Source organism: Oryctolagus cuniculus, chromosome 4 (genome assembly GCF_051225735.1).
Source record: "Oryctolagus cuniculus isolate XC-2025 breed Fujian yellow rabbit chromosome 4, ASM5122573v1, whole genome shotgun sequence".
Classification (NCBI taxonomy): Eukaryota; Metazoa; Chordata; class Mammalia; order Lagomorpha; family Leporidae; genus Oryctolagus; species Oryctolagus cuniculus.
Window position 1 is genome coordinate 5719513 of NC_142870.1, and position 24978 is coordinate 5744490.

General features: G+C 45.0%; 1 protein-coding gene across 4 annotated transcripts in view; it reads left to right on the forward strand.

Moving 5' to 3' along the window:
* Positions 1-24978, forward strand: part of LCA5L (lebercilin LCA5 like) — a 55713-nt gene that overhangs the window by 16894 nt on the left and 13841 nt on the right. For 2 of the 4 annotated variants that reach the window (XM_089330532.1, XM_051833557.3), the window contains 4 exons: positions 12351-12676; positions 12925-13071; positions 19007-19521; positions 21319-21456. In XM_089330532.1, the coding sequence (XP_089186658.1) occupies positions 12352-12676; positions 12925-13071; positions 19007-19521; positions 21319-21456 (1125 nt within the window). In that variant the 5' untranslated portion in view covers position 12351. Of the gene's footprint in view, positions 1-5771; positions 7148-12350; positions 12677-12924; positions 13072-19006; positions 19522-21318; positions 21457-24978 lie in introns of those variants that run through there. The other 2 variants (XR_016232234.1, XR_016232235.1) reach the window with 1 other exon arrangement.

The window sequence follows — 24978 nt, forward strand, 5'->3', positions numbered from 1 at the left end:
GGGATGCTTCTTAGTCCAGATGCAAAGGGTCACAAATAAGGATCCTTGTCTCTGCTACATTGTAGATTGTGTCTGGAAAGAGAAATCCTGATTAAGACTGTGTGCTGTGTGATTATGCTAACAGAGGTCATCATACTCTCCCTTCTGCTAAAAAGAGATCTACCACTTCCAACTTGGGTGTTACCCTAGTAACTTGCCCCACCCTGGAGCCATGACCAGAGCTCCCTGGCCACACCAAACACAGATCTCTGAGTATTCACTGAAAGAGCAGACACCGCACTAAGCCACAGAGGTCTCGTTCAGAGAGAAAAGCCATCAGAGGAAAAAGTGAATAAATATTATCACAAATGCTTAAAAATAAACACAAAAATTCAAGAAGCAAGAACAAGGAAGACAACACAACTCCATCAGAGGAACACAAAAACACTTCAATATTAGAATGTGAAGATGAGGAGATTGACGAAATGCCTGAAACAGAATTCAAAAGGTTCATCATAGGATTATTCAGAAGGAATAAGAAGCAAATTCATGAATTAAAGAAATCCATACATGAATTAAAAATTCTCCCATGAAATTGAGATTTTTGAAGAGAAAAATGAATTATTTAAATGAAGACTTCAATATGTCAAATAAAAAACACAGTGGAAAATCTGAACAACAGACTTGGTGAGGCAAAAGAAAGAATACCCAGACTAAAAAGAGATACTATCAAACAACACAACATACAGGTCACAGGACTTCCTGAAGGTATAGAAAGAGAGAATGGATTAGAAGGCCTATCCAGTGAAATAATTATAGAAAACATCCCCAATTTGGAGAAAGTACATGAAGCACACAGAACTCCTTATAGACATAACCAGAAAACAACTTCAACACAACACATTATAGTCAAACTTTCAATAGTAAAACATAAAGAAAAGATTCTAAAATGTGCATAAGAGAAATGCTGGATTACTTTCAGAGGATCACCAATTAGACTCACGGCAGACTTCTCATCAGAAACACTACAGGCTAGGAAAGAATGGAGAGGCATAGTCCAAGTCTTAAGGGAAAAAAACTGTTAGAATACTGTACCCTGCAAAGCTCTCCTTTGTGAACAAAGGTGAAATAAAGACATTCCATAACAAAAAAATTGAAAAAATTTGTCACCACTTGTCTAGCCTTACAAAAGATTCTTAAGGATTTGCTACACACAGAAGCACAAACATTGTCATCATTATGAAAGAATGTGAAGACAGAAAAACTTCCAGTGAAAGTACAAAGGAAATCCAAAGCAAACAATAGAAATATTTATGGGAAAATGGCATGGACAAGTCATTACTTATCAACCTTGAATGTAAATGGCCTAAACTCTAATTAAAAGATAAAGGTTGAGGCCGGCGCTGTGGCATAGTGGGTAAAGCTGCCACCTGCAGTGCCAGCATCCCATATGGGCGCCAGTTCAAGTCCTGGATGCTCCACTTCTGATCCAGCTCTCTGCTATGGCCTGGGAAAGCAGTGGAAGATGGCCCAAGTCCTTCAGCCCCTGCACCCACATGGGAGAAGAGGAAGCGCCAGGCTCCTGATGTGAGATCAGCGCTGCTCTGGCCAAGAACCAGCAGATGGAAAACCTTTCTTTCTCTCTCTCTGCCTCTTCTCTCTTTTTTTTAAAGATTTATTTTATTTATTTGAAAGACGGAGTTACAGAGGGAGGTAGAGACAGAGAGAGGCCTTCCATCCGCTGGTTCACTCCCTAGATGGCCACAACAGCAGAGCTGATTTGTAGTCAGGAGCCAGGAGCTTCTTCTGAGTCTCCCACTTAGGTGCAGGGGCCCAAGGACCTAGGCCATCTTCCACTGCTTTCCCATGCGATAGCAGAGAGCTGTATCAGAAGAGGAGCAGCCGGAATAGAACCAGTGCCCATATGGATTGCAGGCACTTGAGGCCGGGGCTTTAACCCACTGCACCACAGTGCTGGCCCCTCTCTGCCTCTCCTCTCTGTGAGTAACTCTGACTTTCAAATAAATAAATCCTTAAAAAAGTTTTTTAGGCCGGTGCCGCGGCTCATTAGGCTAATCCTCCGCCTTGTGGCGCCGGCACACCGGGTTCTAGTCCTGGTCAGGGCGCTGGATTCTGTCCCGGTTGCCCCTCTTCCAGGCCAGCTCTCTGCTGTGGCCAGGGAGTGCAGTGGAGGGTGGCCCAAGTGCTTGGGCCCTGCACCCCATGGGAGACCAGGATAAGTACCTGGCTCCTGCCATTGGATCAGCAAGGTGCGCCGGCCGCCGCATGCTGGCCGCGGTGGCCATTGGAGGGTGAACCAACGGCAAAAGGAAGACCTTTCTCAGTCTCTCTCTCTCTCACTGTCCACTCTGCCTGTCAAAAAAAAAAGTTTTTTTATTTTGTTATTTTTTAAGTAATTTATTAATACATTAGATTCTCAGGGTCACAGCAAATGCATGATAATGACTCCAACACAGTTCTCATGATTTCTCATGTTAATGTGGTAATACAAAGAGGGCAGATTCAATGTAATTCATAGGTAGAATTCTAAGAAAATAGTGATATTAAATCATCTTTAAAAATCTATCTTATAGGACTATACAAATAAAGGATATAAATTACAAGATTTTTCATATAGTACTTGTCATATAGTCTTGCTCACAAATAGTGGCAAAATTCTGTCATTATCTATTTATATTGTATAAAAACTGGAAATTTTGCATTGTGTATATCTTTTATTTACAGCATGTGTTTCACATCCTGGGCTTGTAGGATTCTTTAATCAGTGTACACCATACTGTGAAGCAAAGAATATAAGTTCTTGCTGACAAATACTCGTTTGAATACTACTCTGTTATTATTTTCTTACACTCCTTAACTACATTACTTATGAAGATGTTTCCATCAAAAAAAAGCACTTCCTTTAATGATAGTAAATGCATTTTGTTGGGCAATGGCCATCTTGTCAAATAAATATGTAAAAATAAACAAAATACTTATTCTTAATGCTTCCTTAAATAAGGTAATGGTGACTGTTAGTAAACTATATCAGTAATAACTTCATTGAATATTCAACAAGTGTTATGTATCACTCCTTTTACAGTTGAAGCAGTTATCACCTGTCATATTCTAAATATTAATTATAGTAACAAATTATAAAACAACTGGATTCACTAAAAACAAAAGTGTTACTATAAGTTCTAGTCTAAGAGACTGCTATAAAGCTATTATGTTTTAATAGATGAGATCCTCGGCCGGCGCCACGGCTCACTAGGCTAATCCTCCACCTGCAGCGCCGGCACAATGGTTCTAGTCCCAATCGGGGCGCCGGATTCTGTCCCGGTTGCCCCTCTTCCAGTCCATCTCTCTGCTGTGGCCAGGGAGTGCAGTGGAGGATGGCCCAAGTACTTGGGCCCTGCACCCCAGGGGAGACCAGGATAAGTACCTGGCTCCTGCCATCAGATCAGTGTGGTACGCCGGCCGCAGCGCGCTGGCCGCGGCGGCCATTGGAGGGTGAACCAACACAAAAAGGAGGACCTTTCTCTCTGTCTCTCTCTCACTGTCCACTCTGCCTGTCAAAAAAAAAAAAAGGCTGTGCATAAATAATCAATAAAGTGATATGTGTAGCTATGAAAAATGGTAATTTTCCTGTTCTAGAAGCTTTGACAATGCCCTTAAGTAAACAGAGTAGCATTTTGAAAAGTAGATGTGTGAAAACAAGACTATCTTGAAAATGTTCATTCTTCCTCTAGCTTTTCTTCCTTGTACCATTTGAGATTTTGTCTTTTGATAATTTTGATCACACATTCTTCTATTGTACTTCCTTCTGCATTTGACACAAGACAACCCTAACTGGAAAAGACACTGAAGGTACTAAATTTGGAGTTTTTGAGCATGGACTATTTGCATGTGAAAAAGAAAAACACCCATAAAAAGCAAAATTTATGAAATTTTCATAGTGATATTTTAATTATATAATGAGCCATTTTTATACTTATGAAAAGTTTTAAGGCTAGACCAATGGTAAAGATCGATCACTTCCTTTTTGATTATCAAAATTTTGCTGTATTTGCGTCATGTATCTTTTTTGGATTTTTAACTATGTTTTTTAACAAATTCCAGACATGGTTTCACTTTGCACCTACATACTTCAACATTATCTTAGTCATTTTGAAAGTTTTAGACCAGGAATCGGTAAATTACCTTCATGCCATGCCATAACTTTTTATTTGTGGTAATAAAACCAAAAGGAATCTGTGCCCAGGCTTGAACTGCTTCTAAAAGATGTGTTCCTTGAAGTTGGTGGCCACCTTTGTCCACTAATGGATCTGAAAGTTGACATCCTGAGTGTAAACCTCCTCATAGTGTACCCACAACATAACTGTCAACTTCTCCATTTATCTGTCATGAATAAAGTTTATTAGAAGGATGACCCTAATATTGGATGTGAGCTTTAAAAGCCAATTTGCAAGCATTAGAGTTCATTAACAAATGGACAAATTATTCACCATGCATCCTGCGACAACCAGTGGTAACACCCTTGTGGGTGGAGCACTTCAGTTGAGAGCTATAGCTACAAGAGACAACTTGTACTGTCTGGTGACAGCAAGTGGGAAAGTGAAGCAGTGAGCTCCAGGATCAGTGTACTCCAGAAAAAAGAGATCAGAAAGGCATTCTTGGAAATCAGATCAGTGAGGATCAGGAGTTTTTTATCTTTTTAAAATGAGGCTGGGAATTTTCTAAGATGAAAAATCAATAATTTGCATTATTCTTCCTCAGTGTATGATGTTCAAAATCATGTGACTGTTTCTTAAAAATATGCAATGTCCCTCGACCTATGAAATCAAAATATCTAGCATTGTGACCTGATATTCAGCTCCCAACTGATTGCCAGTTGTAGGCAGCCAATTAGTAGTTCCTGTATTTCTCTCTGTAGTGTAAAGTTAGGTTGGCTGCTTTGGAATTGAGGGAAACTTCATAAAGTACAAATTCTTAAACCTCATCTTCAGAAATTCTGAATACTAAAGTCTGGATGAGGTTGAACAATTTCCCAAGTAATCTGATGTCCAGCCAGGTCTGGAAATCCTAAAATTAAATGAGCAATCTCTAAGGGCTTTTTCTAATAGTCAATGATTCTTTGCACTGCAACTGAAAAAGTAGTTTTGCTTTCACCGTGATGTTGTCCTTGATTTGAACTCATTATAGCAGATCTGAAACTACACAGTGATTGCATCTTCCATAAAAGCAGAAGTTAGTAATTGATTACAAGAAGAATCATTTAAATATACCAAGAAATCTAACTGGTATTAAAGAGACTTGGTAGAAAAAAAAATTATCAAATTATATATTTATTTGAGAAGCAGAATTACAGAGAGAGGGAGAGACAGAGAAGTCTTACATCTGCTGGTTCACTCCCTAGATGGCTGCAATGGGGCAGCTGGACTGATCTGAAGCCAGGAGCCAGGAGCTTCTTAAGGTCTCCCATGTGGGTGCAGTGGCCCAAGGACCTGGGCCATCTCACATGCTTTCCTAGGCCTTTAGCAGGGAGCTGGATCAGAAGTGGAGCAGCTGGGACTCAAATTAGCACAATATGGGATGCTAGCACTATAAGTGGAGGCTTAACCTACTACACCATAGCACCGGCCCTACAATACCAGATTTCAAGACATACTACAGGGCAGTTATAATCAAACCAGCCTGGTACTGGCAAAATAAGACATATAGACCAGAATAGAAACTCCAGAATCAATCCACACATATGCAACCAACTTTTATCTGTGTCTTTGACAAAGGAGCTAAAATCAGTCCTGGGAGCAAGGACAGTGTCTTCAACAAATGGTGCTGGAAAACTGGATCTCTACATGCAGAAATATGAAACAAGACCCATAGATCTCACCTTACACAAAAAATCCACCCAAAATGGATCAAGGACCTAAATCTATAACCTGATAACCATCAAATTACTAGAGAACACTGGGGAAACTCTACAAGACATTGGCATAGACAGACTTCTTGGAAAAGACCCCAGAAGCACAGGCAATCAAAGCCAAAATTGACGAACAGGATGACATCAAATTGAGATGCTTCTGTACTGCAAAAGAAACACTCAGCAAAATGAAGAGGCAACCGACAGAATGAGAGAAATTATTTGCAAACTACACAACTGATAAAGGATTAATAACCAGAATATGTAAAGAGATCAAGAAACAGTGACAACAAAACAGCCCAGTTAAGAAATGGGCAAGGGACTTAAACAGGTATTTTTCAAAAGAGGAAATCCGAACAGCCAACAGACACATGAAAAAAATGCTCAGGATCACTAGCCCTCCGGGAAATGCAAATCAAAACCATAATGAGGTTTAGCCCTTGTTAGAATGTCTTTCATACAGAAATCAACAAACAACAAACGCTGGTGAGGATGTGAGGAAAAGGGTCCCCTAATCCACTGTTGGTGGGAATGTAAACTGGGGCAGCCATTGTGGAAGATACCTCAGGAATCTGAAAATAGATCTACTGTATGACCCATCAATCTCACTCCTGGGAATTTACCCAAACAAAATAAAATCAGCATATGAAAGAGTTGACTATGCCATGTTTATTGCAGCTTAATTCACAATAGCTAAGATATAGAATCAACCCAGATGTCCATCAACTGATGACTGGCTAAAGAAAGTATGGTATATATACACTATGGAGCACTACTCAGCGATTAAAAAAAATGAAATCCTGTCTTATGCAACAAAATGGACACAACTGAAAATCATTATACCTAGTGGAAAAAGCCAGTCCCAAAAAGACGGATACCATTTGTTTTCCCTGATCTGTGGTAAGCAATAGAGTACCTGAAATGTAATGTATTGGAGTAAAATTAACATTTTGAGATCTGATGATTGTTTAAGCCCTTGTCTCTACTGTTGAAAAACAGTGTTTTTTTCTTCATACTATTTGTTAAACTCTTTACGTAGTGTAGGGTGAATCTTATGAGTATAAAGTAAACTGAAAATAGATCTTTGTAAAAATTAGAGTGGGAATAGGAGAGAGAGGAGGAAGAAGGATGGGAATGTGGGCAGGAGGGAGAGTAGGGTGTGAAGTATCATTCTGTTCCTAAAACTTCATATATGAAATACATGGAATTTATGTAAATGAAATAAAATGTTTTTAAATTGTGTGCTGTCCTCACCCTTGTGTTGTTTGCAGTTGTGGAGCTTAGTAAGAAAGCATTGTCCCTGGATCTGGAAGGTCACTTAAGCTGCCACCTGAGCCTGTTCCCTCCATGTGGCGAGGAGCAGGTGACATGAAAGCAGTTTGAACAAAGTAAAAGCACTGGTTAAATAATGAGCACAGGCTAATATTACTCATAAGATAATTTGGGCTAAGATTTCTTGTCACGGAGAGATTACAGACTGCCCAGTGTACTTCAGAGAAGACTAGCACATCACACAGCACAGCAAAAAGCAGAAACTGTGCAAAGAAACCTCTCAGGAGAGAGAACATTAGATCCCTGTGGAGAAGGATGTGCTGCTAGCTCGTTTCTCTTTTTGCTTTCTTGATAAAGCAGGGACCTTGAGACTTTAAGACCCTGAGCATAGTTTGTTTTTGTTTTTGTTTTTTTTGACAGGCAGAGTGGACAGAGAGACAGAGAGAAAGGTCTTCCTTTTCCGGTGGTTCACCCCCCAGTGGCTGGCGCGCCACGCTGATCCGAAGCCAAGAACCAGGTGCCTCTCCTGGTCTCCCATGCGGGTGCAGGGCCCAAGGACTTGGGCCTTCCTCCACTGCACTCCCGGGCCACAGCAGAGAGCTGGACTGGAAGAGGAGCAACCACGACAGAATCTGGCACCCCGACTGGGACTAGAACCCAGGGTGCTGGCGCCGCAGGCAGAGGATTAGCCTATTGAGCCGCAGCGCCAGCCATAGGGTTTGTTTTGACCTGATGCTGAGGTAGGCTGCTGTGAAAGAGATTCTAGTGATGTTATGCCTTTGTGCAGTAGCTTTATAAAGAAGTGAGGAAGGGGCCGGCACCGCGGCTCACTAGGCTAATCCTCCGCCTTGCGGCGCCGGCACACCGGGTTCTAGTCCCGGTTGGGGTGCCGGATTCTGTCCCGGTTGCCCCTCTTCCAGGCCAGCTCTCTGCTGTGGCCAGGGAGTGCAGTGGAGGATGGCCCAAGTGCTTGGGCCCTGCACCCCATGGGAGACCAGGATAAGCACCTGGCTCCTGCCATCGGATCAGCATGGTGCGCCGGCTGCAGCGCGCCGGCCACTGCGGCCATTGGAGGATGAACCAATGGCAAAAGGAAGACCTTTCTCTCTGTTTCTCTCTCTCACTGTCCACTCTGCCTGTCAAAAATAAAAAAAAATAAAAAAAATAAAGTGAAGAAGGGCCAGCACTGGGGCTTAGCAGGTAAAGCCACCCTCTGCAGTGCTGGCATCCCATATGGTCGCCGGTTCTAGTCCTGGCTGCTCCACTTCCAATCCAGCTCTCTGCTATGGCCTGGGAAAGCAGTAGAAGATGGCCCAAGTCCTTGGGCCCCTGCATCCACGTGGGAGACCTGGAAGAAGCTCCTGGCTCCTGGGTTCGGATTGGTCCAGTTCTGGCCATTGCAGTCATTTGGGGAGTGAACCAGGGGATGGAAGACCTCTCTCTCTGTCTCTCCCTTTCTCTGCCTGTAACTCACCACCCATATGGGATGCCAGTGCCACAGGCAGAGGCTTAACCTATTATGCCACAGCACTGGCCCCAGAATCCAGCATTTCTAAATTCCACAGCTGTCTGGAACTACCTTGGAGCTAGACACATGGTGTGGAACGTTTGGGTTCTGGGGCAGAGTGCGTGCTGTCAGCCTGCATCAGAGGGTGGTCCCAGCTCCCGATGAGAAGCTTCAGCTGGAACCGCAGAGCTCGTGGGGCACAGGTGGGAGTGTGGGTGTGAAGCCAACGGGAAAGTCCCGTCATCCAGCCTGCTGGCACACGGGTTACCTGGTTCAGTCAGTAGTTCAATATGCTGCCTATGCCCAATACCGGGAAATAATCGAAAATAAATAAAATTAAAAACTTGATTTTTTCCCACTGACTGTTAAGATTCTGGGACTAAAAAGCTGAGGAGTCACCTTAGCTCCGTGGACCCCTGAAGCAGCCTCTGAGAGCTGCTCTGGGGGCTCAAACATTCCTGATGTACAAGTGAAAACTGGGCTTAAGTTACTCTAAGTTGCACTTAATTTTTTTTAAATTTGTTTATGTGAAAGAGTTGCACAGAGAGGAGACAGAGAGAGAGATCTTTCATCCGCTGGTTCACTGGCCAAATGGCCGCTACAGCTCGTGTTGGGCCAAGCCGAAGCCAGGATCCTGGAGCTTCCTCTGGGTCTTCTCTGTGGGTGCAGGGGTCCAAGGACTTGGGCCATCCTCCACAGCTTTTCTCAGGCCATTTCTATTCAGCTAGATCAGAAGGGGAGCAGCCGGGAGTCAAACTGGCGCCCACATGGGATGCCAGCATCGCAGGTGGCGGCTGAACCCACTACACCACAGCCCCGGCCTCTCAGTTGTACTTAATTTAATCAAACCTACCCTAAGTGAAAAAAAAAAAAAACGGCTCCATGTGGGTCTTGAATTACTTTTTGAGTCAAGGACTTTGTTTACAAGGACTTCCTACTGTGCAATGTCACATGCCCGTGATTAGGAAGTAGGATCACACCATCAGATTTTTCATTTTTAGGTTGTAAACACACATTTCTGTGAAGTCTAACTATAATTATTCAATTCCCAAATAAAGTTTTGATTTTTCAGATTGAATAAGTATATAATAATTAGACAAAAACTTCAATTTGATTCTTCCAAACTGATTATTTATAGAAGTTCGTTTTCAGTGTAGCTGAAAATATGGTCAGTTCCTCTAAGGAAATGTAAATTTTTCATTTGGTGGATTTTCTTCAAATCTCCAATCCCTGGAAGATTTCCCCACGAAGACTGGTTTTTCTGAATCGCTTCTTTTGTCACCAGAGTATATAATCATGGAAGTCAGATTCATACTAAAATAGTTGAAAGTAGGGCTGGTGCTGTGGCAGGTGAAGCCACTGCCTACAGTACCAGCATCCCATATGGGCGCCAGTTCAAGTCCCAGCTGTTCCACTTCCGATGCAGCTCTCTGCTGTGTCCTGGGAAAGCAGTAGAAGATGGCCCAAGTCCTTGGGCCCCTACATCCACGTGAGAGACCCAGAAGAAGCTCCTGGCTCCTGGCTTTAGCCTGGCCCGGCTCCAGCCATTGCAGCCATTTGAGGAGTGAACCAGCAGATGGAAAACCTCTCTCTCTCTCTCTGCCTCTGCCTCTAACTTTTCTGTAACTCTGCCTTTCAAGTAAATATAGATCTTTAAAAAAAAAAAAAAAAAACAGCAACCACACTAAAAAAAAATAGTTGAAAGCATAGAAAGGAAGTTCCCTGAATTAAAACTTAAGAACCTTATAATCAGTGGATCAAATTACATCACCGGGACCCACTATCACTTTTAATGTTAGAACAGATATTAGCTCTAGGGAGCCAGTTTTGATACTCAGCTTTCTACTGACTCTGAAGTGTGTGATCTAATCTTTAGCAGGTGTGCCTCTCCACATGTACCTCTGCATTTCACACAGCGGCCACACTGCCCAAGTGCTCTCATTGTCTTCAGTGCTAATCGGGGCCAAAGAACCCAGCAAATAGCCAGCCTTTAAAAATGAGATTGTGGGGCCAGTGCTGTGGCGTAGCCAGTAAAGCCACCACCTCCAGTGCAGGCATCCCACATGGGTGCCAGTTTGAGTCTCGGCTGCTCCACTTCCGATCCAGCTCTCTGCTGTGGCCTGGGAAAGCAGTGGAAGATGGCCCAAGTCCTTGGGCCCCTGCACCCACATGGGAGACCTCGAAGAAGCTCCTGGCTCCTGGCTTCGGATCGGCGCAGCTCCAGCCATTGCATCCAATTGAGGAGTGAACCAGCAGATGGAAGACCTCTCTCTCTCTTTCTTTCTCTCTCTGTGTAACTCTGATTTTCAAATAAATAAATAAATCTTTAAAAATAAAAATGAGATTGTGAGACAGCACTGTGCATTGTGATGTACCAGGTTAAGGCGCCTCCTGAGATGCTGCCATTCCACATGGGCACTGGTTCTTCTCCCAGCTGCTCCTCTTCCGATCCAGCTTCCTGCTGATGTGACTGGGAAAGCAGTTGAAAATGGCCCAAGTGCTTTGAGCCCCTGCCACCCACTTGGGAGACCTGGAAGAAGCTCCTGGCTCCTGGTTTCTGCCTGTCCCAGCCTTGGCTGTTGCAGCATCTGGGGGGTGAACCAGTGGATGGAAGATATCTCTCTCTCCCTCTCCCTCCCTCTCTCTCTCTCTCTCACCTCTGCCTCTACTTCTCTGTAACTCTTTCAAATAAAAAAATCTTTTTTAAAAAGATTTATTTATTTATTTGAAAGTCAGAGTTACACAGAGAGAAGGAGAGGCAGAGAGAGAGAGGTCTTCCATCTGCTGGGTCACTCCCCAGTTGGCTGCAACAGCTGGAGCTGTGCTGATCCAAAGCCAGGAGCCAGGAGCTTCTTCTGGGTCTCCCAAGCGGATGCAGGGGCCCAAAGACTTGGGCCATCTTCTACTGCTTTCCCAGGCCGTAGCAGAGAGCTGGATCAGAAGAGGAGCAGTCGGGACTAGAAGCAACACCTATATGGGATGCTGGCACTGCAGATGGCGGCTTTACCCACAACACCACAGCACCAGCCCCAAAATAAATATTTTTTTTTAACTTGTGACTTATTCCCCCTGCACCCATGTGGGAGACCTGGAAGAAGCTACTGACTCCTGGCTTCAGATAGGCCCAGCTCCAGCCGTTGTGGCCATTTGGGGAGTCAACCAGTGGATGGAAAATCTTTCTCGGTCTCTCTATAACTCTACTTCTCAAATAAATAAATAAAATATTTTTTAAAAAGTTGTAACTAATTTCCCCTGTACCCATGTAGATGACCTGGAAGAAGCTTCTGGCTTCTGCCTGGCCCAGCTCTAGCTGTTGTGGTCATTTGGGGAGTGAACCAGCAGGTGGAAGATCTCTCTCTAACTCTGCCTTTCAAATAAATAATTTTTTTTTAAAAATGAGATTGTAATTCACTAATAGATTGTTGTTGTTATCTCATATGGACTTGATCTTAAATTACCTGTGAATATTATGTCACCAAAGTTGGTCTCTGATGTCTTATGTTTTATGCAGAAATAATATAAAAACAAATTCTTCTAGAAAATATTTCAAAATAATGTGTTTTTCTCACACTCCTAGTTAGCCATTTATAGCTAAAGAGAATACAGTAAAGCAGGGGTTATTTTAACGTCAATAGTGATACCTTCAAAACATCCCTTCTTTATCAGGATGTCTGCTGTGTCTCTGGCTGACCCCACAAAGCCAGCTGTCGATGACCACTTCCGCGGCGTGGTGCTGGAGCCCAGCGGGGCCCCTGCGGAGCGCGCGGGCAGCCCTGGCGCCGCGTCGGACCGGAGCGTGGACTACAGCAGGTCGCAGTGCTCCTGCGGCAGCCTGGGCTCCCACTGCGACTACTCCGAGGACTTCCTCTCCGAGTGCTTCCTCTCCGAGTGCTCCGAGGCAGCCAAGAAGAGAAACCATTTAGAGCAGCCTGCGGCCAAAGGAAAGAAGGAGAAGAAGAAGTGCAACGCCTGCAAAAGCTCCCAGCCTCGAGGTAAGCAGCAGGCTTTCCCGTCGAGCCGGCGCGGCCATTCAACGCACTAGTGACGGAGGCGACCGGTTCTGTCTCACTGTCTTTTTCATAACGTGAATGTGCATTCCAGGCCAGCTTTGAGAGGAGGAAGTAGGAAGCAGAAATTAAGGACAATTACAAAATAACAGAGATGCTTAAACGGGCTGCCTACCCCTCCTCCCACAGCTGGCTGTGCCGGAGCCTGCTGGTGAGGTTCGTTCCGTTTGCAGGTGACAGGTGGCCTTGTTACAGAGCACAGCAGTACCTGGATTTCACTGGCTTCTTGCCTTTCATCGCCACTGAAGAATCCAGGTTTGAACCGGCAATGAAAAGTAAATGCGTGGCTCAGCACCCCAAGAGGATGTCCCCCAAGTGCGGTGAGGCATACTGGCAAAGACGGGCTTTTGAAACAGAGGTGTTCAAGAGGCTGTCAATAATGTCATCTCCCTGTGGGTGCTAACACTGCCCGACTCCATCAACTCCCGTCTGTGCAGACTGGAATGTGCCTTGCGCTACCATCCATCTCCCTGCTGTGCAGACCGTAGTCCCTTCCTCCTACGTGAGGCCATCTTGATCTGACAGCACTTCTGGTGTAGAAACAGCTGTGCTGTTCTCCACGCTGACCATCACAGCATCCCGGGTCAACTGTTGGAAGTGCTTGCGAGCCTACTGTTTGTGGTCCACCCCTGCCACGGTCACAGTTGCGAGCCTACTGTTTGTGGTCCACGCCTGCCACGGTCACAGTTGCGAGCCTACTGTTTGTGGTCCATGTCTGCCACGGTCACAGTCACTCGCATATGTCTCCCCCAGCCCGGGATAACCAGGTGTGTCTGGGGCCCTTTGTGCCACTTCTGGAAAATCTAGAATCTTCAGTTACCCTTTCGTCTAGCGGTAGACTCATGTGAGACCAGTGTCTGTGAACCTCCTCAAGCTCTATGCATTTTTTGTGTCCACTGAAATTAGGGATTTTGTAGCAGGAAGGAGCCATAGATTTCACCTGGGCCTCCTCCACCCACTGGTGAGGCCCAGGGCAGAGAAGATGAAAAGCCCAGTTCCTTCTCTAACACTGAGACTCCACCAATAAAGAAAGTCTACTCATGGCATTAGGAGGAGGTTATCTCGATGGAACATCATCATGGTTAGGTCCTACAGTTTCCACCATTCCTTACCCACATATGAAATTTATGAGGCTCTGGAAACCAACCGTTGGCTCCAAAACTGATTTGGCAACAAAAACCTGATTTGATCTGTTAGGAGGCTGGACTATATTTTGCCTAGTGTGAATAGTCATATTTTAATTATAAAATATTGTTTGACTAAAGGGTGCTGCCCCAGATCTTACTAGGAGAACTACATGAATCACTACAGATGCATTGACCTAAAAAAAATAAAACCCAAAAAAACTGAACAATTCTGGTCCCAGGAGTTTATGACCTGGGATCATGACTCTATATAGTACACTCTACATTGATCTAAGCTTCTATGGGACGATGGGAGAGGGCAGTTAGCATCCATAAAGGTATTCCTACAAGGAACAAGCTGCTTTTGAGTTCCAAATGTCTTATAATTTTGCTTTTTAAAAGTGATTCCTTATTTATTCTTCAAATATCTACTGAGTCCTTTATGTAACATACCTAATCATAAATTAGGATCAACCAGCCGGCGCCGTGGCTCACTAGGCTAATCCTCCACCTTGCGGTGCCGGCACACCAGGTTCTAGTCCTGGTTGGGGTGCTGGATTCTGTCCCAGTTGCCCCTCTTCCAGACCAGCTCTCTGCTGTGGCCAGGGAGTGCAGTGGAGGATGGCCCAGGTGCTTGGGCCCTGCACCCCATGGGAGACCAGGAGAAGTACCTGGCTCCTGCCATCGGATCAGCGCGGTGCACCGGCCGCGTTGGCCATTGGAGGTGAACCAACGGCAAAGGAAGACCTTTCTCTCTGTCTCTCTCTCTCACTGTCCACTCTGCCTGTATAAAAAAAAAAAAAAAAAAAAAAAAGATTAGGATCAACCTAAATTGATTCACTCACCTCACGGGAGACTATAATTCTGAATTCCATTATCCAGAAGAGTGAAGAATTTCATCTTCAAAGTCCTTTTGTGTATCAATACTCTGAAATTATTTTAAATAATTTTATGCATCTTTAATTAAAATTTTATATCTATGAGGACCTTTCCCAGTGTATGATAAACTTGAAACAATAATTGTAACTTTAAGCTTTGTCACAGGATGATGAAATATTTTTCCTTGTTTTGTTTTCTTGTTTCTTTTGTTTTCATACAGCTCATGTTTTGCAAGTGTTTGCTGAGGTGATTTAAGCAGCAAGTAATTTGCTCCACCCTAGGGTAATACAATTCTGACCCAAAGCAAAGAGGCTTAATGGTTAGCCAGTGCAGCTCCTTCACAGTGAATGTTCAGTCTCCCGTCAGTGTATCTCTGACGCCCAGGGGCTGGTAACATTGGATTAGGGCTACCCGTGGAGATCCAGCATTCACGAAGGAATAGGAACATCAGAGACTATTTTCAATTCCTCTCTTCAAGGCAGATTTTATGGCAGGAAGTAGTTGCATAGAGCAAGATGGTAAGGATGAAGTGAGGACTTCCGTTGGGTAGGACCTTTGCTCTGATCAACACTGGAGACGTACTTAAGTCATTGTAAACAGCAAGCATAGTTCTACAGTTTGCTTTTCAAAAATTGTTTCCTTTTGTAGAAAATGTACATTTGGAATTCTTTCAGTTATGCAGCCTGTTAATTAGAAAATTGTTTCCTTGATATATTTTGTCAATATAATACCAGAATGTGTAGAAATCATTCAAAATCTTGGTATGCAAAAAAAGTTAATCAAATGCTTGGACAACTTTTGTGCTGTAGTCCTTGGTCAGGTATAAGTGGAAAACCTAAGACAGTGTTGAAGAAACACCTCTGTCAGACAAACCTTGGATGCTACTGAGAACAAACAAGGCAATACCCCTCCTTTGAACCCCTACTTTCCCCTGGGTCCTGATGGAAGCAGGTTCATCTCTTTGAAGGTGAAATCGCTGTAGACCCAGCAGAGAAAGAGAAGAGCCTGGTAGAAGGCCACGTAAATAAGAATGTGGCTCAGGACTTGCAGAACCAGAGTGAAGGCGTGGGGACCACAGGACGGAGTGGGACCATGAGACAAAAGCAGACAGTGACCAGGAGTGGGAACTGGGGTGAAGCCAGCAGGGGAGAAGGAAACAGCATAGGGCAGAGAGGTGAGGGGAGAACAGGCCTTCCCAAAGGACGGCTGGGGTGGGATGAATCCCCGGAAGGGCCTGGGAGGGAACAGGGCCCAAGCAGGGTGAGTTCAGTGGTTGCATGGTTAAATGCAGGCCCACTCTCAGGGATATGGGGTCAAGGACACGATTTAGTCTTAGTAATATGATGTGCGCCTTTTGACTAACCACGGACTTAACCGTATATGTTTTTGGTGAATTGATTTTAACTGAGAGTGTTTTATCTCAGTAGTATAAAATTTAGGTATCTTAACAGAGGTTTAATTATTCAGCTGAATCTTATTGTGTGAAATGGAAATCAAATAGTATATCATTCAATTATAAATTATAGCATTCTTAGCATGCATAGGTTAGGATAATGAGATATTAAAGTCATTAAGGATTAAACTCAATTTCAGTTTTCTGTAACTTTTCTAGTTGCACACGTATGTATGATGTATATAGTATGAATCTGTTGTAAGCCACTCAAATGCAAGTGCTATGTTTACCTTTCTGAAGCAAATAACCCGGGCTCATCCTTTCCCACCAACGCCCACGTAAGTAGACAGGAAATCCCATCGCAGGCCTGCCTGGGGAGTAGAATGCGCCCCGGAGGGGTAGTTCACACAGACAAGAACACTTGGGGAAGACCCACTGCTCCTACATCTTCATCACTTTTGTGCACCTTGTCGAAACAAGGGGAGAGTGACAGAGAAAAGGGAGAGAAAGAGAAAGAGATCTCCCATCTGCTGGTTCACTCCCCAAATGGATGCAGCGGCCAGGGTTGGTACAGACCAAAGCCAAGAGCCCAGGGCTCCAATTGGGTCTACCACGTGGGTGGCAGGGGTCCAAGTGCTTAGGCCGCCCTCCGCTGCTTTCCAGGCTCATTAGAGGGAGCTGAGCCAGCCAGGACTCAAACGGGGCTCTGGCTCGGAATGCCAGCGTTGCCGGCAGCAGCTTCGCTTGCTGCACCCCGTGCCTGACTGAGAGCATCGGCGCTTTCTGTGCATATCTTGAGTCCTGGGAGCTTGGCCGGAGCCCCCCCCAGCCGTGGCGTTCAGTCCTGAGGGACCCTTTCATGATGCTCCTGCGTGGCATGGAGTGGAACACAAACCCCCACTGCCCATGGAACCTGCCACCTCTCAACCTTCCAGCCCCAGGGAGAGCCCCTCACCTCCAGGGTCAGACCGCCCAAGAGCTGGAAAACAGTACACATTGGGGTTCAAGTTCAGTTATGCTGGCCGTGGTGTGGAACACAGCCCCATTCAGCCCTTTACAAACCAGCCTGACCACCCTGCTCCAGGGAGGGTTTCCCTAGCCAGTGGTCAGAGCGTCCAGCATCTGACCGTGCCACAGCTGACACCTGCTCACCAGCCTCCGGTAGGTGGCCCGGGAGCAGCCTACTGAGCTTCCCATGTGTTCCTGCTCCGGAAAATCTATTCTCAGATACTCAGATGTTCAAGCATAGGTCCTGCTAAATTGTTCCCAGTGGGAAAATGAGTATCTTTGAAGGGCATAGTTGCCAAGATACTCCACCGGTCATTGTTGGGAATACCGATGCTGTGACTGCTATAAATTCTGCATGGCCTATCACAGTCATGATTCAAATATTCCTCCTCAAAGCATGCTTCTTTTTAATGGGCTCGTAGTTTCCATCACAAGTAGAACTGCCTTTCCCACTACTTAGACAAAATATATGGCCAGCGCCGCGGCTCACTAGGCTAATCCTCCGCCTAGCGGCGCCGGCACACCGGGTTCTAGTCCCGGTTGGGGCGCCGGATTCTGTCCCGGTTGCCCCTCTTCCAGGCCAGCTCTCTGCTGTGGCCAGGGAGTGCAGTGGAGGATGGCCCAGGTGCTTGGGCCCTGCACCCCATGGGAGACCAGGAAAAGCACCTGGCTCCTGGCTCCTGCTATCGGATCAGCGCGGTGTGCCATTGGTGAACCAACGGCAAAAGGAAGACCTTTCTCTCTGTCTCTCTCTCTCACTGTCCACTCTGCCTGTCAAAAAAAAAAAAAAGAGAGAAAATATATGTGTCCACATTTGAGCCAAAAGCTCAAGGCCAGGACTCCAGTAACAATGGCCTCTAACACCCTCCTCGCTCCAGAATGAGGACCAGAGTTCTTCATTCTTTAGAATCCAGTTCCAGTGTCTTTTTCTCAGAATAGAGATGTACTGCTATGTGCATATGCACACACATACGCATGCATATACATAGCTCAAATGCACACGCCTACCGGGCAGTAGCATGGGCACACAGACAGCGGGTTCTGCCTCACCAAGACTAGCCGCCGGCGCCCACTGACAGTTAACTTCCCAAAGCATCAGTTTGCCCACCTTGAAAACAGGGTAACGGTACAGTACTATTACACAGACACTGATTATACCCCGATTCAATTATAAAAGCCCAGTGATTTTTTTTAGATAATCTTTGATTAAAATGGACCCTTGAGCACATGCCAAGTACTGCACTGTGTGGCCAGCCAAGGAGGAGGAAGCAGGTGCCTGCATTGGATTTGTTGAGGTGGAATATCCGCGTCGATTCCAGTTATGTTCTGAGCAGTTTAATGGCTTTTTCAGTGTCATTCTGAATATGTGACATCTCACATTCGCTCTCACATTACACTCAGATTACCTCATGACATATTGCCGAGAGGATTAGGTCACAACATCTATATATAGCATTTAGTTCAAAGTCTGACACACGACAAGCACTTAGCAAATGTTAGCTAGTGCAGTATTGTGAGTTTTACCATAGCTTTTATATAGAAATATTGATACAGCTTTTAGAGTCAAAGCTTGGCTTTCAGTGCCTTCAGTGTACCTCATAGCTGTACAACCTTGGGTAAATGACTAAAATGCTTCAGCTATAAAGTAGAATAAAAATTGTATTAAATTAACTATCCATATATAAAGTACAAAGCCTCAATCATAGGTGTTCATGAAATGCTAGTTCTTTCTTGTTCTGGTTACTCTTATGTTTGTATATATGTGTGCAGGATGGGGCGAGGGCTACGCATATGGGCGTATTTTTGCATTTGTGATATATTGGTAATAAACTGGATTATCTGCTTACACAGGCCAGAAGGAAATCTCAATTGAAAAAAAGCACACCTGGAATGCTTCATTTTTAAATTCTCAAATCAATATGATTACCCAGAGAAGGGATGCTATGGTTCATCGCATATTCTCAGCAAGGATTCATAAGTTCAAGGAACTAAAAAATGAATTAGCTGATGTACATCGTAAATTGGAAGCCATCGTCATAGAGAACCAATTTTTGAAACAACTGCAGCTTAGGCACTTGAAGGCTCTAGGAAAGTACGAGAATTCACAGATCAACCTGCCTCAAATCATGCTTAAACACCAGAATGAAGTGAGGACCTTACGGCGGCTGCTTAGGAAATCCCAGGAAAAGGAGAGAGCCGTGTCTAGGAAGCTGCGAGAGACCGACAGCGAGCTACTGAAGGTGAAGGATGCCCTGCAGGCGCTGCAGAGGCTCAACGAAGACAGAAACCTGGCCGAGAGGGAAGAACTCACGCAGAGGCTGTCGGTTCTCACATCGAAAATGGAGGCCAATGACAAAAAAATACAGGTCTGTATGTCAGAGGCCAGCCGAGACATTGTAAGATCCCAGAGTGAACACAGGGAGGGTGCACCTTGTGCACAGGCACCCCTCCACAGCGGAGCGCTGCACACGGCCCGGAGTGGCATGCCACACGGAGCGCTCCTGCTGGCGCCCAGGCGGGGCGGGCAGGGAGAGGCCGGAGGCAAACCCCAGGTTCAGAGCTGCAAATGTTCTTTCTGTTCTAGGGACAGCAACCGTTCACCCTAGTGAGCTCGTCTCTCTGCAAATGAGGGGGCTATGTTAAGGAAGTTTGTGCAGGCCCGCAAACTTGCATTGTGTTGTGTGAAACCTTAGAATCCAGCCCTCTGCTCTAAACTGCTTCTTTGAAGGCCATTTCCCTAAACACCTGACCAGTGTCGCCGTCAGTCTGTCTCCTGTCTGGTAGTCTCCTTCAGCAATCTGGCCAGTCACTGCCACAGGCACTTTTAGTTATTTAAGAAATGGGAATTTTGCCAGATAACAATCCTGAAAACAAGGAAGGAAAAGGAACTAAAACAACTAAGAGGTAAATGACAACAGTACGTGGTTGTCCAAAGCCAGGGGATTATACCAGGGATGGTTGCAGGGAAGGCCCTCATCTTGCTGAGAATTCTCCTGCCTGTTGTACATTGCAGATAGTTTTGGTCTCTGTGGACATAAACATAAACGGGATTCACTTACTGTTTAATTCTTTAATATTTTCTGGTAACAGGCAAATATTTCCTATGATCTTGAAATAAGATCAAGTTCATGTTATCCACATCTCAATTATTTCTTCTATAGATGGATATGTAAGAGCCAGAAAATAACAAGCAATGCGATTTGGTCTTTTAATTCATATTAGATCCATCTAGGCGAACGTCTGTATGTAAAACTACATATGTTTTACCTTATCTACATATTTTACATATAAATATTTAGGTAGTTCATGTTTCTGGACCTACAGACAAAACCAAAGTTAACTAATGAACTAGTCAGTGATTCCTGGCCATCAGAGTAGTGGTAGCATGGGAGATTTCTGTTTGGTCATAGTGCTTTTGGTGGAGAGATGTTTTCAGGCCAAAACATGTAGTTTGTTTTAGCTCTAGTATTTTGTGAAGTGGTATTTTTAGTGATTATTTCATCCTTTTAGTGTTTGCCTTCCCCTTTGCCTTACTGGGGAATTATCAATATTAAAGGGAAGGCCCTATTTTATATTAAAAAAAAATTAAGTCCTTCAGGCGAAGCCTTCTGTCAAAATCCAGACCGCAGGGTTCTCAGCTGAGAGAGCAGTTGAGTGTGTGTGTCCAGGGCCGCAGAGTGCAATGGGTGTGGCCGTGGCCGTGGGAGTCCCTGTTGTATCTTTCAGTCCCTGTCGCCTGGGGAATCAGGGTCCCTGATGGCCTGCACAGATGCAGAGCCTTTGGTGGAGGGAGACTTGGGCGGCTTTTAGAGTATCCTATGCAAGGACAGCAAATCAGTTCCATGGGGCAGAACTCATTAGGATCTGTCTTAAAGTATGATGTCGCTTGTATTGATTGATTTTCAGGATCTATTCAAAATTTTTTAGCAAATTCCACAGTACATTAAAAAAATCATGCTTGAAACATGTGGTGTTGAGCAAGGATCTGGGTTCTTTGACTTTTGTAGGGGGCTGTCCTTAGTTCTAACAAATGTCCCCGTTACAAGCCATTCACTAAAACCATATTGAAAATATACACAACTTAATTCGTAATTACTTTGTGTTATAGTTCTTGTTAACACCAAATTGTTACCAAGTAGTTGAACGATATATGCCATTTTCAGAGCTTGGAGAAACAGCTGAGGTTGAACAACAGAGCCTTTAGTCGGCAGTTAGCCACTGAAAACCGGAAGACCTTAACGGCCCAGACAGCCACCAAGAGTCTGGAGATGGAAGTAAAGCGCCTTCAACAAAAGCTCAAGGTATCAGACTGGAGGGAAAGCTGTGAAAGTCTGCATCCCGAAAGATCAGAACTACTTATGCCTACTACATCTTTAAATTACTAACTTAGGGGCCTGCACTGTGGTGCAGCTGGCAAAGGCACTACCTCCAACGCCAGCCTCCCATTTGAGTGCCAGTTTGTGTCCCAGCTGCTCCACTCTGGAGCCAGCTCCCTGCCAAGGGCCTGGGAACAGCAGCAGAGGTGGTGACCCAAGTGTTTGGGCCCCTGCACCAAGTGGAGACCGGGATAGAGTCCCAGGCTCCTAGTTTCTGCCCGGCCCGGCCCTGGCCATTCCTGCTGTTGGAGGAGTGTACCAACAGATGGAGACCTTTCTCTTCTCTCACCCTCTCCCCTTGCAACTCTGACTTTCAAATAAATAAATAACTTTAAGAAATTATTTAACTTGATGAATATGTTTTTCAAATTGGGTTTCTTCCCAACAATCATATGAACAGACAGAGGATGTGCAATTATTAGAATGAGTTAACAGCCTGTGTGTATTTACTATAATTGGAAAAGTAGTGTTTCTGTTATCATTTGTATTTCATAACATTAAGTAATATTACTGCATTTTGTTAGCATTTAACCCATTAAGTCTCAAGTGTTTAATTCTGTGAATATTTCAGTGATATAATATTTATTTCAAAGTCACCATAAATGGTAGATTCATTGCTCAATTAAGACTTTGTAGATGTCCTAGATACAGGATGATGAGACATAAGGGATTCATATAATTCAAAATAAGCTGTGGTTTTTTTTTAAGACTTATTCTATTTATTTGAAAGACAGAGTTACAGAGAGAGGTAGAAACAGAGAGCGGTGTTCTATTCGATGGTTCACTCCCAGTTGGTTGCGCCAATCTGGAGCTGTGCCGATCCTAAGCCAGGAGCCAGGAGCTTCTTCCAGGTCTCCCACGTGGGTACAGGGGCCCAAGAACTTGAGCTATCTTCTACTGCTTTCCCAGGCCATAGCAGAGAGCTGGATCGGAAGTGGAGCAGCTGGGACTAGAACTGGCGCCCACATGGTTTGCCGGCACTGCAGGTCAGGGCTTTAACCCGCCGTACCACAGTGCCGGCCCCTCAGAATAAGGTCTTAAATTTCAAAATTAACTTCTTATAACATACATAATATTTAAGGTAAAATATAATGGCGCATAAATGTTTTAAAGATGTATTCATTTGGAAAGGTAGAGTGACGGAGGAAGACAGAGAGATTTTCCATCTGCTGGTTAACTCCCTAAATGGCCACAGCAGCCAGATCTGGGCCAGGCTGAAGCCAGGAGCCTGGAGCTCCATCCTGTTCTCCCACATGGGTGGCAGAGGCCCAGGTCCTTGGGCAGCTGCTGTGTTCTCAGATGCATTAGCAAGCAGCTGGATTGGAAGTGGAGCAGCTGAGGCCTGCATCAGCATTCCAGTGTGGAATGGCGCTGACACAGCAGGACAACCCACTGCATGCCAGTGGCAGCCCCTGGCCCATAAATTTATTTTAAAGTTTCACTTGCAAATATGTCTGCAAAACTGTCTTTTATAGTGTGTGCACTGCTTTAAAAATAAGAATTTGTTAATAGTTATCTTTTTAGACTGCTTTTTGCCATCAAGATTTCTAAAATTTCCGACAGTTTGGAGAAACTAGATAAGACCTATTTTAAAGATTTACTTATTTATTTGAAAATCAGAGTTACACTGAGAGAAGGAAAGACAGACAAAGACAGAGACAGGTGTTCCATCCTTCTGGTTCACTCCCCAAATGGCCATAAACACCAGGGCTGGGCCAGGCCAAAGCCAGGAGCTTCTTCCAGGTCTCCCGTGTGGGTGCAAAGGCCCAGGGACTCAGGCCATCTTCCACTGCTTTCCCAGGCACATTAGCAGGGAGCTGGATCTGAAGTAGAGCAGCAGGGACTTGAACTGGTGCCCATATGGGATGCTGGCACTGCAGACAGAGGTTTAACCCGCTGTGCCACAGTGCCAGCCCCTATTCGTATTTGTTTGAAAGGTGGAGTTAGAGAGAGAGACAAAAGAGAGAGAGATCTTCCATCTGCTGCTGCACCCTCCAGATGGCTGCAACATAAAAGATAAAATTTTCCAGGTAATCAAATGTGCCCCTCTAGCAATTTGGTGCAGCAGTTACGTCTGCATCTCCTACCAGAGCTCCTAGGTTCAAGTCCCAGCTCAGCTCTCCATTCCATCTCTTGTTAGCAAGCACCCTGGGGGCAGCAGGCGACAGCTCGGGCAGTTTACTCGAGTCCCTGCCACCCATATGCGCGATCCAGATTGAGTTCCTGACTCCTGGCTTCTGCTGAGTCCAGCCCTGGTTGCTGCTGGCATTTGGGGAGTGGACCAGCAAGTGGGAGATCTGTCTCTTTCAAATAAATGAAAATTACTTTCTAAAAAAACTAAAAGACAATATGCCCCTCTAATATCAAAATCTTTGTCTTAACCCACATAGATGACAAATAATTCTTCAATGCTTTGTACAATAACCTTCTTCTTAAACATTCCATCCAGATTATATGAGGCTGCTTTTAAAAGTTCATGGATAAAAGGAATTAGAAGTTATATTTATTCTGGAGCAAAAAATCTGAAATTCATCCATATGTGGGGCCTTTAGAAGGTTAACAAATATGCATATTATGAAAAAAACTGATTTCCAAAATTTTAGGCCCCAAATAAATTTATCTTTTAATTCCATTATCCATGCACTTTTTAAAGTGCTGTCATACTTGATCCACTTTTGCTGGTGATGAGTTGTCAGCAAGATTCTTGTTCAGGCTACACATTACCACAATGAGAAGGAAAGGGAGACACGTGGCTTCATCCCCACTTCGGGAACCTGAACTCTGGAGAAGAGGAAGGAACGTCCTGTGGAGCCCGAGTCTGTGCCTCTGTAACAGGCCAACGTCATGCCTGCACGGCGCTCAGAGCCTGCACTGTACAATCAGATCTGCAGAAACCCGCTCTCCTCTCCATCTTCCCTACCCGAACCTCTTCCTGCGAGCCCAGGTGGGGCTGCAGTTGCACAGAGAATGGGCGATGTCTTAGTCTAGGTTTTCTGCACCCTCCACTCATCTAAATGCAGCCCCAGCAGCAGTGTCCATGGTGATGGGAATGTCTGTCTGCACTGTCCAATACTGGGGCCACTGGTCACACGCAGGTATCGGGCACTTCATATGCAAGCAGTGGGACCGAGGATGGATTTGAACTGTTGCATCCGCATTCAACTTGCAACGTGGAGCTGGTGGCGACTGCAGTGGCCAGTGCAAAGGAACAGTGAACGTCAGGCCAGGCCCAGGGACAGGAAGGGCGCAGTGAAAGCAGCGTGCTTGCAAGGCTCTTCGCAAGTATTGTCCTCAAGTCAGCCCTGCGGTGCAATGGGCCAAGCCACTGCTCACGACACCAGCATCCCAGATCAGAGCCGAGCCCCAGCTACTTTGCTTGTGCCTGGAAAGACAGTGGAAGATGGCCCAAGTGCTCGGGCCCCTGTCACCACACTGGAGACCAGGATG